This window comes from Diabrotica virgifera, chromosome 5 (assembly GCF_917563875.1).
Source record: "Diabrotica virgifera virgifera chromosome 5, PGI_DIABVI_V3a".
NCBI classification, from domain to species: Eukaryota; Metazoa; Arthropoda; class Insecta; order Coleoptera; family Chrysomelidae; genus Diabrotica; species Diabrotica virgifera.
In genome coordinates, this window is record NC_065447.1 from 245261604 (window position 1) to 245277821 (window position 16218).

The following is a 16218-nucleotide window of genomic DNA, read 5'->3' on the forward strand; positions in this document are numbered from 1 at the left end:
ATCGGATGGATTCTGAAGGTATGGCGAAATGGGCGAAGACACAGAAGCCCAACACCAAGCAACCCATAGGAAGACGCAAAAAACGATGGTACGAGAGCTGGAGCTCCGGATCGCAGCAGAGATTGTAACAGAAGAAACAGGACATAGTCCTATCAAAAGAAGAAGATATAAAAATTGGTTTAAAATGTTTACATGATAGTCCTGTTGTATCAGATGCCTTCATTATATTTTTCATTTTTATTTTATTTTATTTCATTTTTTCCTGTATTTCTCCTTATTTTTTTTCATGTAGGTATTTTATTTTTTAAGGCTTATTTAAAACAGAAACAATGATAATCAAATAGCTTTTATTAATAAATTAATGTTAAACATCAATTATGGATCATCTGTTAGCATTATAGATACTATTGCGTTAGTATGGTGGATTCGGCATTTGGTTACTGTACCAATCAACTAAACTGCAATCTGTCCAGATATATTTTCCCTTAAGATCGGCGTCTAACGCGGCAAATAAAGAACTTTTTGCTCCCTCTTCGGGAGTTAAAAAACCATGATGTTCTGTCATGTCCGTCTTCACAAATCCAGGATACACTGCATTGATGGAAATATTACGATTTGGCTGTTCTTCATCAAACATTCTCTGCTGGATGAAAGTCAGTGCCGATACAGCCACTTTTGAAACACCGTAGGTCGATCCTCCCCAGCCGTCTTCTCTGTGTTTTTCTATTTCAACAGCTCTAGAAACAAAATAGAATATGTCATACGAAATTCATTTTCAAGACAAGTTTAATAAAAACAACGGGAGCCCGTAATCAGCACGTATATGCGTAAGCATTGCGACAGTAGTCGAAAATTCAGACATGTCTACGTTCCTTAAATTAATAATAATATAGTACCTAAATTTGTCGTATTTTATACCACAAAAAATTCTCGGAAAAGCGTAAGAGTGTAATATAGATATATGTACCATCTTTTTGTCGATTGTAAAGCGGCATATGACAGTGTCACAAAACCAAAAGTCTTTACAGTGCTATGAATGAGTTACGAATTTAAAAAAAAACTCATATGCACTGACAATGGCCAAGATGCTATCAGGAGTAAAATTTCAGAACGACTCGTCACCCCCATTTGAAATACATAGGGAGTAAGGCAGAAAGACGCGCTGACATATCAGCTTTTTAACGTTTTAAAAATAGTCGTATGCGACGGTAGTTTAGATAGCAGGGGAACTATATTTAATACATCAGTCCAAATTCTAGCACAAGTTATACATAGGTACATAGACATTATAACAAGAACCAGGGCGAAAACCACGAAAATCCTAACCGAGCTAGAAGCAGCAGCAGAACGAATGGGATTACATATAAATCAAAATAAAACCAAATTTATACCGACTAACACAATCACAAGAGCTGGAAATGTTGATGCAGATCCAATTTTCAATGACCAAAATTTGATAAGTGGTCAAATAATTATTCATATACCTATAGGGACATTGGTTAACCCAATATAATAATACATCAGGGGAAAGAAAAACGCAAATCATAATTGCAAACAGGTGTTATCATGGTCTATCACATAACTTAGCTAACAAACATTTGTCGTCTCAAACATCTCATGTAAGACTGTAAAGAACACTGATATTCCCTGTTATCACATATGGAACAGAGGTATGGAGCAAAAACAAAACATACGCGGAGTGGTCTGTGAGAAAGGCGTAGATATAATTCTAAACTGCAGAATATCTACAAGCATAAGTTTGTTGGAAAATATATTACCACTATCTTCTTCTTTATGTGCCGTCTTCTACTGAAGGTTGGCGACCATCAAACTACAGGTTTCTCTGTTTTGTGCCGCATGTATTAATGTTCGCAGCTTTTGGTATTTGAAACCATTCTCTCAAGTTTCTCAGCCAGGATTTCTTCTTTCTGCCCAAACCTCTTCTTCCTTCAATCTTGTCTTCCACGATAAGCTGTAGCAGATTGTACTTATCATTACGGAACACATGGCCCAGGTATGACGCTTTCCTCCTTTTAAGAGTTGTTAACAATTCCACCTCTTTACCCATTCGTCTCAATACCTCTGTGTTGGTCACTCTGTCTGTCCAAGGTATTCTCAGTATGCGTCGATACAGCCACATTTCTAGAGCCGCTAACTTCTTTATAGTTGCTGATGTTAACGTCCACCCTTCTACTCCGTAAAGTAGCGTAGAGAGTACGTAGCATTTCGTGGCGCGCCATCGGAGGTTAACGCTTAGGTTGCGGTTGTTTAAGAGCTTTCTCATTTTTATGAATTTGGATCTTGCTATTTCAATTCGGATCCTAATCTTTACGCTGGGTCCCACTTATCATTTACTGTATATCCCAGATATTTAAATCGGTTACTCTTTCAATACGTTCGGCTTCAATATTCAGGTCGATATGTTGAATGTTTTTTTACTGATCACCATAAATTTAGTTTTCTTTCTATTGATCTTCAGTCCAAATCGGTTGCCAGTTGTATTTACTCATTTAGCATCATCTGTAAATCTTCGATGTTATCGGCCAGTATAACAGTATCGTCTGCATATCGAAAATTACTTATTGGTACGCCATTAATCTTGATGCCCTCATTGTACTCTTCCAGTGCATCTAGAAATATTTGTTCCGTGTACAGGTTGAAAAGCAGTGGCGAAAGAATACAGCCCTGTTTAACCCCTGAATTACCACTATAGTCAAGCGAAATCGGCTGCGGTAGGCAGGACATATAGCTCGGGCCTCGGAATAGAACATGATAAAAAGATTCTAAGAGCGAAACCGGTGGAAATGAGAAAAGACGGGATAGACCAAAGTTGAGGTGGATAGAGAGGTAACACAGGATGCTGAGAAGATCGGTGGTGCCCACTAGAAAATCCAAGCAAGGGACAGAACAGAATGTAGCTTAAAGCTTGAAACGGCCGAGGCTCCTCAAGGTCTGTAGGACCCTGGTGATGATGATAGTACCTGAATTATTATTCTTTTTATTCGGTTTTAAACGTGAGTGCGTTTTTCCCTACCTTTAATATTGAAGAAAACATTAAGTCGACTTTGATTCTTTCATGTGCATAGGAGAGGCTGAATATTTAGTAATTATTAATATGATATACATTCCAGGATTGGCGAAGCAAGATCAGCCACCAGACAGCTACACACAGACTATTGTGGAATAATAAAATAACAAAAAAAAATAAGAGAAGAATTTATAAAACAATAATAGAAACTCTGGAAAATAAATCAAAGAATGAATAAAAAATTAAGGCCATGGAAATGAACTATTGGAGACGATGTTGTCGGCTTACTAGACTTGATAGGATGAGAAACGAAGATATCAGGAGGGACATGGAAATTGATCTAGACATACTGAATACAATCGAAGCCAAAAGACTTAACTGGTATGGACATCTTCAGAGAATTCCTGAAAATAGATGGTCAAAAAATAGAAAAATGAACTCCGCCCACTAGAAGAAAATGAGGTAGACCAAGACGATCCTGGAGAGAAGATATCGAAGATGACCGCCAGAGATCTAAAAACTGAAGATTGCTTCGACAGAGAACGCTAGAAATTAGGATGCAAGAAGCGACGCCAGCTGTAGATAACTCGCTTATTATTATTATTATTATTATACAGTAAGCGTTACACTAGGTACATGGGTAGTAGTCCAGGGTAATAAGGATTTTCTCGGGACACTCAAAGATCCAGGTAGCTGATTACTTTTTTAGTTATTGTAGACCTATAGGAAGAAAACCTACCTGTTTCCTGCCTACAGTTCGCGTCCGTTTTTTAATTATTAACAATTTAGTGCAAAATTCGCAATTTTTTCGATTTTTTGCACTCCATTCAAAAACTAAATAGTTGACATAAAATTACAAAATTCAGTTTTTTAGAACATTGAAAAACCTTCAAAATGCCGATTTTTGAAAGTTAAAAAGTTAATTTGTTGCTACGCAAACTGCAAAATAAGTGAAAATCGTTACTTGTTAATAACTTTTACTAAAACAACCTTAGAACTTTAGTGTTTCACTTAAAGTTGGACATTGGGGTACTTAACAAACCCTCAAGGTTTGAGACCGATCCATTAATTAGTTTAAGAGTTATTCTATTTGTTTATCCCAGAGACCTTTATTTTGCAATAAGATAAGACAGAAAATAATGAAGATAGTGCAGTTATTCTGAGTATGCTAAATGAAAGTAGAAGAGTGATAGTATCAAAATGTATTAAAAAAAGATAAAACAATAATTAACATAGTCAAAAATCCTAATGCCAAATTTTTAAAATTTTGTAGTTTATAAACATTTAGACTAACTTTAAAAATGTCCGTAGAAACAATCTTTTTATATATTCGAAAAGATAGTATTTTAACACGAAGTTTCAAATAATAAAATTTAGCCTGGGCTCATTTGGGACAAAATTAGCCATATGTTTTTTTTTAATTCACAGCTAATTTGTTTATAATAATTAAGGCTGTTTTATCGGTGCACCAAAACCTAGGGACAGTGTTTTCTCTGTTATTTACCGACAGAATGTCTCGAAATTTGGACACGTTGTTCGAAATTATGTTGCCTTTAAAATGATGGTTTTACTTTTTTTATTTTTTTGAAAATTCTGTTGAAAAATTAGATTATAATGTTTAACGTTCTATTATAACCAAACTTTTTACTCCCACCACTTGAAAGAGTTTTTTTTTCTGTAATCGTTGATTTTTTTTTCACCTTTCTGTGTCCAGTAATAATCGAGAAAAGCGTGTTCCAACTTTGAAGAAAATTTGCTAAAAATATTGAAATCTAATAATGAAACGAGTTACGCAGCATTGGCGCTTAGTTTCATCGTTATCGCCTTCGTGACGACAAATCTCATGAACGTACGGTCAGTCGGTCAGTTCGCTTGAATTATTAGAATCCATTTCCAGTTATTCATTCTTGTATTTTCTTCATCAACTTGCTTAGTGTTTACAGTTTACAGTATTCTTAGTTATTTTGAAAACATTAAACTTATTTAGTTTACGGGTATTTTAAGTACATAATATATTATTAGTTTAGTGGTATAAGTTACAAGTTCTTTAGTTTACGCGTATTTTTAAGTATTACATTAGTTTAGGGATATAAGTTGACAAGATAAGAAATGAGTCCCAGGGTGTTTTAAAATAAGACAGAAAATTATACTACTATCCACGATTTGTGTTTTACTCATCAATTGGATACTTTTTTTATGTAACTGCAACCTATAAATATATTAAAATAATGTATATGTTACCGGCCAAACCCGATTTCGGGACAAACTAGTTTGGCCTAGGCCAAACTACTTTGTCCTAACCGCCTAGGATAAACTAGTATGACCTAGGTCAAACTAGTTTATCATATCACGCGTAGGCTAAACTAGTTTATCCTGATATAAATAAACACACTTCAGGCCAAACTAGTTTAACCTAGGCCAAACTAGTTTATCCTGATATAATAAAGATTCACACTTCAGGATAAACTAGTACGGCCTTCTTCTTATTCTTCTTCTAGTGCCTATCCGTTTCGGATATTGGCGATCATCATGGCAATCTCTACTTTTCTCACTGCTGCTCTGAAAAGACTTTTAGTGGTTGTGTTGAACCACGTACGTAGATTTTTCAGCAAGGTGTTAAATGAAAGCTTATAATCCAAGGATGGTACTAAAAGTTAGGAATTTGACCTAGGCTGTCTGTCTGTCGGTCTGTCCGACCGCGAATATAACTGCTCCGTCACTATACCAGGTAGAATGACAAATGAGGTGTCAAATGAAAGCTTATAATCCAAGGATGGTACTAAAAGTGACAAAATTGACCTATGCTGTCTGTCTGTCGGTCCGTCCGACCGCGAATATAACTGCTCTGTCACTATACCAGGTAGAATAAAAAATGAGGTGTCAAATAAAAGCTTATAATCCAAGAATGTTACTAAAGCCCAAACTAGTTTGGCCTGAAGTGAGCGTCTAGAACCGGAAGTCCTAGAACAAAGGACCCCGCAGAAACTTTATGGGAAATGGCTCTCTGTCAAATGCTCTGAAACTTAGGATTGTGGTAATTCTTGATGTGTAGAACAAAAGACTCCATGGACGCGTAGCTCCAAAAAATCATAGTTCTAAGATATAAGCCTCTGAAGATATAGGTATAGAGAGGACGTTTGAGTTGGAATAAATTCATTTTCTCGAGAATGGGCGACTCTGGAGATAAATTACGAATCAGGTCAATTTTTATTTTTAAATTATAATTTTTGGCATATATATCATACTAGTGACGTCATCCATCTGGGCGTGATGACGCAATCGATGATATTTTTAAATAGGAATAGGGGTCGTGTGATAGTTCATTTGAAAGGCTATTTAATTCTCTATTCACTAATATAAACATCAACATAATCATTTATACAGGGTGCCCAATTTTTTTTTAAATTAAATTAATTGAGACAAAAAGAAGAATGTATATAATTTATTTAATTCGAAATACATTTTACTGCTGTCAGAAAACAGAAAAAAATGTTTATTTGATAAATAAATATTGTTTTTTGCTTAAATTCAATATTAAAGCTGCCACCCACCTACATCTTAGCAGTTTGGACATTTAATTTAAGCGAAAGGCAATGTTTATTTTTCAAATTAACATTTTTTTCTGTTTTCTGACAGCAGTAAAATGTATTTCGAAATAAATAAATTATATACATTCTTCTTTTTGTCTCAATTAATTTAATTAAAAAAAAGTTTTGGCCACCCTGTATAAATAATTATGTTAATGTTTACATTAGTGAATAGAAAATTAAATTACCTTTCAAATGAGCTATCACACGACCCCTATTCCTATTTAAAAAAATCACCGATTGCGTCATCACGCCCAGATAGATGACGTCACTAGTATGATATATACGCCAAAAATTATTATTTACAAATAAAAATCGAGCTGATTCGTAATTTATCTCCAGAGTCTCCCATTCTCGAGAAAATGAATTTATTTCAACTCAAACGTCCTCACTGTACCTATAACTTCAGAGGCTTATATCTCAGAACTATAATTTTTTGGAGCTACGCGCCCATGAAGTCTTTTGTTCTACATATCAAGGACTACCAGAATCCAAAGTATCAGAGCATTTGACAGAGAGCCATTTCCCATAAGGTTTCTGCGGGGTCCTTTCTCACCTTTAGTACCAGCCTTGGATTCTAAGCTTTCATTTGACACCTCATTTGTCATTATATCTGGTATATTGACGGAAGAATTACATTCGCGATCGGACGGAAAGACGGACAGACAGCCTCGCTAAGATTTCTCACCTTTAATAACATCTTCGGATTAAAAGCATTTATTTGACACCTCATTTTTCATTCTACCTGGTATAGTGACGGAGCAGTTATTTTCGCGGTCGGACGGACCGACGGACAGACAGCCTAGCTCAAATTTCTCACCTTTGGTACCATCCTTGTATTATAAGCTTTCATTTGACACCTTATTTGTCATTCTACCTAGTATAGTGACGAAGCAGTTATATTCGCGGTCGGACGGACCGACGGACAGACAGCCTAGGTCAAATTTCTCACTTTTAGTACCATCCTTGGATTATAAAGGACGTAATTTGGGAATTCCCCGCATGTAAAAGTCCTTACATGTTCGTCAAATTACTTTCGACTCGGCTAAATTAGTGTAGGCTAGGCCGTACTAGGCGAAGGATTTCCTGGCTGAAAAATCTACGTACGTGGTTCAACACAACCACTACAAATCTTTTCAGAGCAGCAGTGTGAAAAGTAGAGATTGCCATGATGGCCGCCAACATCCGAAACGGATAGGCACTACAAGAAGAAGAAGAAGAAGGCCGTACTAGTTTATCCTGAAGTGTGAATCTTTATTATATCAGGATAAACTAGTTTGACCTAGGCCAAACTATGTGACAAAAATGTGATAATTCTTTTTAAAATATTATCCACGATAAAATCAATCTAACAAGGTATTCCCGACAAAACTAATTTGAATGGAGAATAATGCATTTTGTTGTCATTAAAATACTTGTCCGCCGGCGCCACTGAGTAAAGATCGAATTGTCGGTCGCACTCCCTACTTCCAATCAATTTCAAGTAGGGAGTCACGTGTGTCTGACGTAAGCAGTCTACGAAAGTAAGTGATACGCCCACTTAACATTGCAATGTGCTTCAACTGATAAAACAGCCTTAAGGAATCTCATTAATGCCATTTTAAAGAATGGGATTTGTATTTTTCCTTAAAAAATTTTGCACAAACATTATACCTTCACAGCACCCTCTTCGATTTTTCAAAAATGTAGTGCAAACGATTTCTAGGGGGAATCTATAAATCCAGCGAGTTAAAATACCGAAAAAGCAATTTCAAACGAATATACATAATTTGCTGTATCTCCGGATCAACTCAATGGATTTTGATCTTTCTTTTTTTAATTGGTATGTAATTTTTACGTACATTACAAATATGCAATTTGTTTATAAATTTATTAATTAATAAACAGTTTAATTTGTTTAAACAATTCTTGAAAACATATTTTTTTACAAAAATCTATTTTTTTAATCATAGTATCATTCATGATCACAGAAAAAGTTGAAGTACACTTTATTAAATAAATTATTTTTATTAGATAATTATTTATTGAAGATAATTTATTTATTAAAGTATATCCTAACTTTTTCTACGATTAATAGGGATAGTAAAATTTAAAATCATGGATTTTTGGGAAAAAATTATTTTTTTAAAAATTGTTTAAACAAATTAGACTGTTTATTAATTAATAAATGTCTAGACAAATTGCATATTTGTAATGTACAGAAAAATTACATACAAATTAAAAAAAGAACGATCAAAATATATTCAGTAGATCCCGAGATATAGAAAATGATAGTAGTTTTAAGTTGCTGTTTTTAGTTTTTCAACTCGTGCATTTGTCGGCTCCCAGCTCCCCCTTCACACACCTCGACTAGTCACCAATTGAACTACATTTTTAAAAATTCCTGTAAAATACCAGCCTTTCTAATATGTAAAATGACTTTTTCTACGGACAATCTTTTTAAAGTTATGCTAAATGTTTTTAAACTACAAAATTTCACAAATTTGGCATTAGGATTTTTGACTATATTAGATAACCTTTTTATCGTTTTTTAGTACATTTTGATAGTATCAGTTTTCTACTTTCATTTGGCATACTCAGAATTGCCCTATCTTTATTATTTTCTGTCTTATGTTATTGCAAAATAAAGGTCTCTGGGATAAACAATTAGAATAACTCTTAAACTAATTAATGGATCGGTCTCAAATTTTGAGAGTTTGTTAAGTACCCCAATACCCAACTTTGGGTGAAACACTAAAGTTCGAAGGTAGTTTTTGTAAAAATTATGAATAAATAATGATTTTCACTTATTTTGCAGTTTGCGTAGCAACAAATTAACTTTTTAACTTTCAAAAATCGGCATTTCGTAGGTTTTTTAATGTTCTAAAAAATTAAATTTTGTAATTTTATGTCAACTATTTAGCTTTTGAATGGGGTGCAAAAAATCGAAAAAATCGCGATTTTTGCACTAAACCGTTAATAATTAAAAAACGGACGCGAACTCTAGGCAGGAAACAGGTAGGTTTTCTTCCTATAGGTATACAATAACTAAAAAAGTAGTCAGCTACCTGGATCTTTGAGTGTCCCGGACATGGTCTATTTCTAGCTTATTACCCTGGTCTAGGAAAGGTGTCCCTAGACTAGGGAAGGTGTCCCTAGTACTGTTGGACTCGGACAGGAGAGGAGAACATGCTTATGGACTAATCTGGCCCATTCTCAGATGCGACTTTCATCTCTGTCATGTTACTGTCAAGAAACTATTCAAAATAATTATTTTTCCATACAAAAAATACATTAAATTAATAGTATAGTTACTCTACTTTAAAATAACTTTATTCAAACACCAAGAATATTACAATACTTTAAAACTTTTACAACTTTAACAAAATGACAACTATAAGCGTCAAATACAGCTGATGTATTAATAGGGAACTTGCACATTTTTTTTTATTAGATAATAATGTTCAGTTTTGTTTAAAAATGAGATTTCCAAAATTTCACGCTTCAAAAACTCGTAATAACTTAGAAATACATATTTAAAGTCTTCAGCGGTATAAAATAGTTCAAACGGCACGTGACGTCACATAGTTTTGCATTAGTTTTTATTATGGTTATATTTCGCTGTGTCTAGGTACACGCTAACGTGTACGCAAATAAAAAAGTTAGGTAGACGCGAATTAAACTTCATCAAGCCAGTGACGTCATTATTTAGCTTGCGCAGTGACTATATATTTTGGTACATGCTATTTTGATATGTTTAGTGTTTGTTTGATGGAAACATATTTGTTAAGGGAAGGGAAGCAGAACTATTCAGATGTTTCAAACTTTATTATAATAAATCAATGTGTATATATAAAAGTAGATATTTAGGTTAGCAAAATAATTATATGTATTTAGTTGACATGACATGTAGGTACAAAATATTGTTAAAATAATTTTTATACGTAAGTGAATTATTATAATCAACTATTCTAAATGCAAAATAAGCCACAATTTAACTAAAAAAATATTTTATTAACGTTTAGACGTCCAAATCGGATATCATTGTCAAAATACAAAAATTAGTCAGATTAAATAAATTATTAGAAACATTTTTTTACTAAGCAACAACATTCTTGTTTAATTTAATAATATTTTGTATTTTGACAACGACATCCGGTTTAGAAGTCGAAACGTTAATAAAATCAATTTTTTAGTTAAATTGTGGCTTAGTTCCCATTTAGAATAGTTGATTACAAAAATGCCACAAGGATAATAGCTTCAAAACAAGTTAATTATTATTGTGAAAGCTTTAGGTCTTCCTTTTATTTTAATCTTTTACGGTAATACTATTTCATTTATAACTAAAAAAAATATATATTAATTTATAGTCTCTTATCTTTTGCGTACTGTTTTAAAATGTTCTTAAACTCATTAAAAGAACTAAATAATTGTCCGCACTCCGTAGTTAATTTAAAAACAAACACTAAACAAATAAAAAATAAGAAATCACTGACACTCTAACTTTTTTATTTGCGTACACGTTAACGTATACCTAGACACAACCTTATATTTTGGTATATTCTTCTTCTCATTCTTTAGTTTATTGGCCTCCACCTACTTGGGTATTTGGCAAGCTCATCGTCGTGGAATAAGTCAAAAATATTTATATTCTAATGACATTTATCGTATGTCATTGTAATAACATATACCAGTTTGTTAAAATTGTAGTTTTATACTGTTTTTGAAGGAAAGGAACGAAGGTTTACTATTGAAAATAAAACCATTTTGTAAAAGTACAAATTTTCTATGAATAGGTCAAACGATCAAAAACACTTGTATACGTCACATAAATGTATTTTCTACTGACGTTTATAACGTCTAATTTAAAATTCTGTTTACTTTATTGGAAAAATGTAAATGTAACGTCACGATGCGTTTTGGACCACCTGTTTTAATTTGAATTTTTAATCGTCTTTAGGGGCCAAACGAAAGACAAACAAAACTTTTTTATCTTTGATACATGTTTTAAATTATGTTCTGTTGTGATTTATAACATTTTTTTCGAATTTAAAAATTTATGCAAGTTCCCTATTGTCAACTTTCTGTTAATATTCAGTTTCAATACATTTTCTGGCGTTCTAAACGTCACTAGACATAAAAATAAACATTGCAACCAATGAAGGGTCCAGGCACGTTTAGGACTGTAATAGCTCAATGTTCCTATGTGTCTAGTAGGGTGGCGGTTACTGTATATGATACTTACTTGAGAAACTTCCCAATTAATTGATTGAGCTCCGGTATCGTTAAATCATTTCTGGAAAATTCTCTTCTGAGATTCTCTGACGGAATTTTTAATAAATGCCCCTCACAACTGGAGACGTTTACGACTTTTGCGTTGTTTCTTAATAAAGGAAACAAAGCCTCACAAACTCTGACAGTTCCAAAATAATTGGTTTCTATAGTTTGTGAGCTTTGCGCAAACGTAGGATTTGGAGCTGCTGACTAAAATTAAAAAGCTATTTTACCAAAAAATAGATATAAATAGGAGGGTTTTATGAGTTAAGTAGCTAATTTGTTTATATGAATGATGTATGTAAAGGGTGATTCATTTAGAGGTTTTTTTTGAAAAAGGAAAATCAATGAAAGAAATGAATTTTATATGAAAATATTTATTATCATACAAAAGAACCATTCTATATGTACAATTACTTCTTAAGGATCATTTCTTTCAAGTGTTGACCGTGACTGCGGTTAATATTGTCCATTCTGAAGTTGATCGGCTTCAGATCTTGCACTTATTGAATTTTGTATGCTTTTAAACCAAGATCCTTACGTAAAAAACGTTAAGTTGTTGTATACAACAAGCTAAGCTGTTGGGAAAGACGACGAATTCGATTCTTCATTATTTTCGCGTACACCATTCGCTAGCGCCGCTATATTTTCTTTATTACGTGCCGAATGTGGTCCATTTGATCGCGTGTTATCCAATAATGAAAACTGGGTTTCAAACTTATTGATGTTATTGGGATCGTGCAAGTTCGGCAAAGCGACACCTGGTTTCTACGCTCAGCAACATTTTTCTCACTTTTAATTATATTGGCCAATTATATTAGTCCTGGTTACTGGATAATTGTCAAGGCCATAGTCTAAAAAAATAATAAGAAGAAAAGATAAGATTCAGGTTATGTTATTAAAACGTAAACAATTGTATGTAGTAAATAAAATTAGTTATTAAAATGCAGTACTGCAAGCAAAATACAATTAATTAAATTTACCTTTATATAATAATTGCATATCATATCAATATTGTGGAGCAATATATAATTTTTCTTCTTCAATGACAGTAGGTATGAAATATACGTCAATTTGACAATTTCAATTGACAATATGAATTATTTAAGAAAGTTGCAATATTTCTCCGCTATTCTCGCACGATCGTTTCTCGTATCCCCTCCAAGTACTTGCACACCGCGAATAGTGAATTGTGCGTTCGGTAGGCCAATTATGTGGACCATAAATTGCTCTAAGCCCACGAAACACATTCCTCATAGAACGTCTAATTTCGAAATAGAGCTGAATAATTTCTAGACGCTGTGGTGGGCCTGTCTTTCCAGGATTCAGTGTCAAACAATACTGAATAAAAACGCAATGTCAGGTAATACGATTAATGCACGCTCTCTTATCAAATCCCCACCAAAAAAAAGTACGGTGGAGCCTCTTTAACTCGGATTAATCGGGACCGCGGCCGATCCGGGTTAGCCGGAGAAAATGGTAAAAATTAATAAAATACGGTTTACTTACAGATAGTTCGGGTATTGACATTTTTTCCATCTATCCACCCAACCTTGACTCGCAGTGAAATTTGGTTCACAATCAGGCAACATTTTATTCAGCTTGAGTGCTGATTCTTGAATAATTGGTCCAAACACTGGTAAACCACGTTCGTGTTCCGCACAAAACCACACATACAAAGCGTCGTCGAGAGTCTCATTTTTAGCTTTATTAGCTTTGCACCGATTGTCCAAACTGTCTTTTGTTATCATTTTGAAACAAAATTCTTTGATTTTAGTTCTATTTTTCTTCCAATCCGATACTGTAGATGTACCGACACCAATATGATGCTGCAATTGTTTTTAAAGATTCGCCTTTATCAATTCTACCTAATGCTTCTTTTCCATTGTCACTATAGTAAATCTGAATAGATTTACGAACGATTACAGAACGGAAACGAACAATACGACTGTACTTATACACAATATGTCTCAATCGCAACTATGTTATGTTATTTAAGACTAAGACCATTGTTTAAAAAATAATTTCTAAAATAGTCTTTTAGTCTTTTTTAAACAATGCAAGATAGTTTGAAATAAATAAAGGATACTACAGGTGCCTGTTGTTTCCGATAACACGACAATGAACGTCGTGTGCCATGAGTCATTTTTACTATCGTATATGTAGTTCAAATTACACAACTACCCATTATCTCTCAAATATTATATTACATACATTTTTATTGTTGAAATGTTTGTCTGATAAAAATCGGTCCGGGTTATCGGGGTTCCACTGTACCTCTAAATGAATCACCTTTACAAGTAAAGATACTGGACGTATACTTACCCAAAAGCAAATTGCTGCATTATTAATTAGTAAATCCAAACCCCCATGTTCTTTTTCAATAAAATTCCTAAATTCATCTACACTAGTTTGGCTGTCGATGTCTAGCTGATGAAATACTGCTTTCAGGTTTTCTTTCTCTAACTTTGCCACAGCTGATTTACCTCTTGTTACATCTCGAGCTGTCAAGTAAACAATGCCGTCAAATCTTTCACACAGACCTTTGATAGTGGCATATCCGATGCCTTTATTCCCACCAGTTAACTAAAAATTTAAATATTTGTTGTGTTACATTACGTTATGTATGTATAATGATATGAAAACTCCAACATGAAGTAAAAACCACTTCTATGTAATTGGTATATTTATTAAAAATTTAAAAATCCCAATGGATTGAAAAAATGTGTCCAATTCAGAACGTTTTCGGACCTATCAGTCCATCATCAGTGAATTCAAATACTTGCTAAATAGCCCCAGAACCAAACAATGGTTGAAATTATAATTCAATCTACATTATGTTGTAGTAATATTGAACAGGCTAAACGCCGATGCTAAAAGATATAACCTCCGGGAACATGGTGAAACTCTACCAAGGAACTCAATCAACCATCTTAGGCTAACGTTGACTACCAAGTGAAGTACCATAACTTTCTTTTTAATCTGTATATCTCTCTAATACACTAAAAGATGTCGGCCGAAAAGGTGTGTGTTTGAAACTGAACCATTTTGAAAAAAGTATGAAGGAATGTTAGCATAACGTCAGCCCAATCTGTTTTTCTAATTATTATTATAATTGCAGAATGGTTGAAAATTGGCGACAATTGGGAGAGACCTACATTCAGGAGTGGATGTAAAATGATTGACAAAGAGAGAAGAGAATCATTATCACTATAAAATGTATTTTTAAAGGCACTTACCACAGCCACTTTTTGTGGACTCATCTTGTAATTGTGATGAAACAATTAGTTAATCGATGAAAAAAATAGAGATTTTTGAAGATAGGTAGAGATTTATATAAAAAATTCTTATCTCTGGTAACAGGAAGATAAAAAAATTAATAATTTATATTCAAAATGATAACAAAATTATTATAAAGATAAGTACCTATACTATTTTATATAAAAAATTACATAATTATTTAATAAATATGTGGTAAAAATATTATTTTTTTAGATAAAACATGGAACATAATATACTCAATTAGATATAGCAAATGTATGGATCATACTAGGGGTGAACCTATAATAGGACCATTTTTTATTTTTTCTTTACTTCAATAGTTTTCGTCAAATGTTTACACGTTAATTTGACTGCCTTTTCTTCAAAGCAAATGAATGAAAATTTGCAGACATATGCATTCGAATATTCGACAATACACGAATAGTTAATAACATTTTTTTATGTTTATTAATTGTTTAAATAAAAAAAAAAGATTTTAATGGAAAATGCTTAAATTCTCTTGTTTTTTACAATGAAGAAACTTAAAACGTTTACAGATTGTAGCTAATTATATGAACTATTCATAAGTTTACTTTTTACGTTAATTGTTTACGTTATGCTTCATAAATAAACAATAAAGTTTCAAATTTTTTGACGATTCCGACTACTTTTTATGATTGTACATCATATGTTTTAAACATATTTTAATAAACATGACGATATATTTTAATGTTTGAAAAGTGTAAGACTAAAAAGTAAAAAATAAAAAAATATGAGAAAAATTTTTTTAAGAAACGCTTTTCTTTAGTTACCAGTGACTAAAATTAAAAATAAACTTACGTGCATAGAAATTGGCCCACTTAAAAATTTGGTCATTTTTGATGTCTCATATTTCCTAAACCTATTGGCCGATTTAATTGATTTTTTAAATATGTTATAGCCTGATACTTTAACAATACTACTGTAATAATATTGTTGCTAAACAGGTAAATTTTTATTGTATACCGGGTGTACCAATCAAACTGTGTTTTTTTCTCAAAGTTCGCATCACCCTGTGGAATATTCTAGCATTTATAAAATACTGAAATT

The 16218-nt window shown here is 32.9% G+C and overlaps 1 protein-coding gene across 1 annotated transcript; it reads right to left on the reverse strand.

Moving 5' to 3' along the window:
• Positions 1 to 330: 330 nt before the first annotated feature.
• LOC126885315 (carbonyl reductase [NADPH] 1-like) lies at positions 331 to 15231 on the reverse strand. The gene is made up of 4 exons (XM_050651838.1): positions 15108 to 15231; positions 14194 to 14454; positions 11840 to 12078; positions 331 to 737 (listed from the first exon to the last, which is right to left on the reverse strand). The coding sequence occupies exons 1-4, from the start codon at positions 15129 to 15131 to the stop codon at positions 413 to 415; spliced, it is 849 nt and encodes a 282-aa protein (XP_050507795.1). The 5' UTR covers positions 15132 to 15231; the 3' UTR covers positions 331 to 412.
• Between the last annotated feature and the right edge of the window lie 987 nt (positions 15232 to 16218).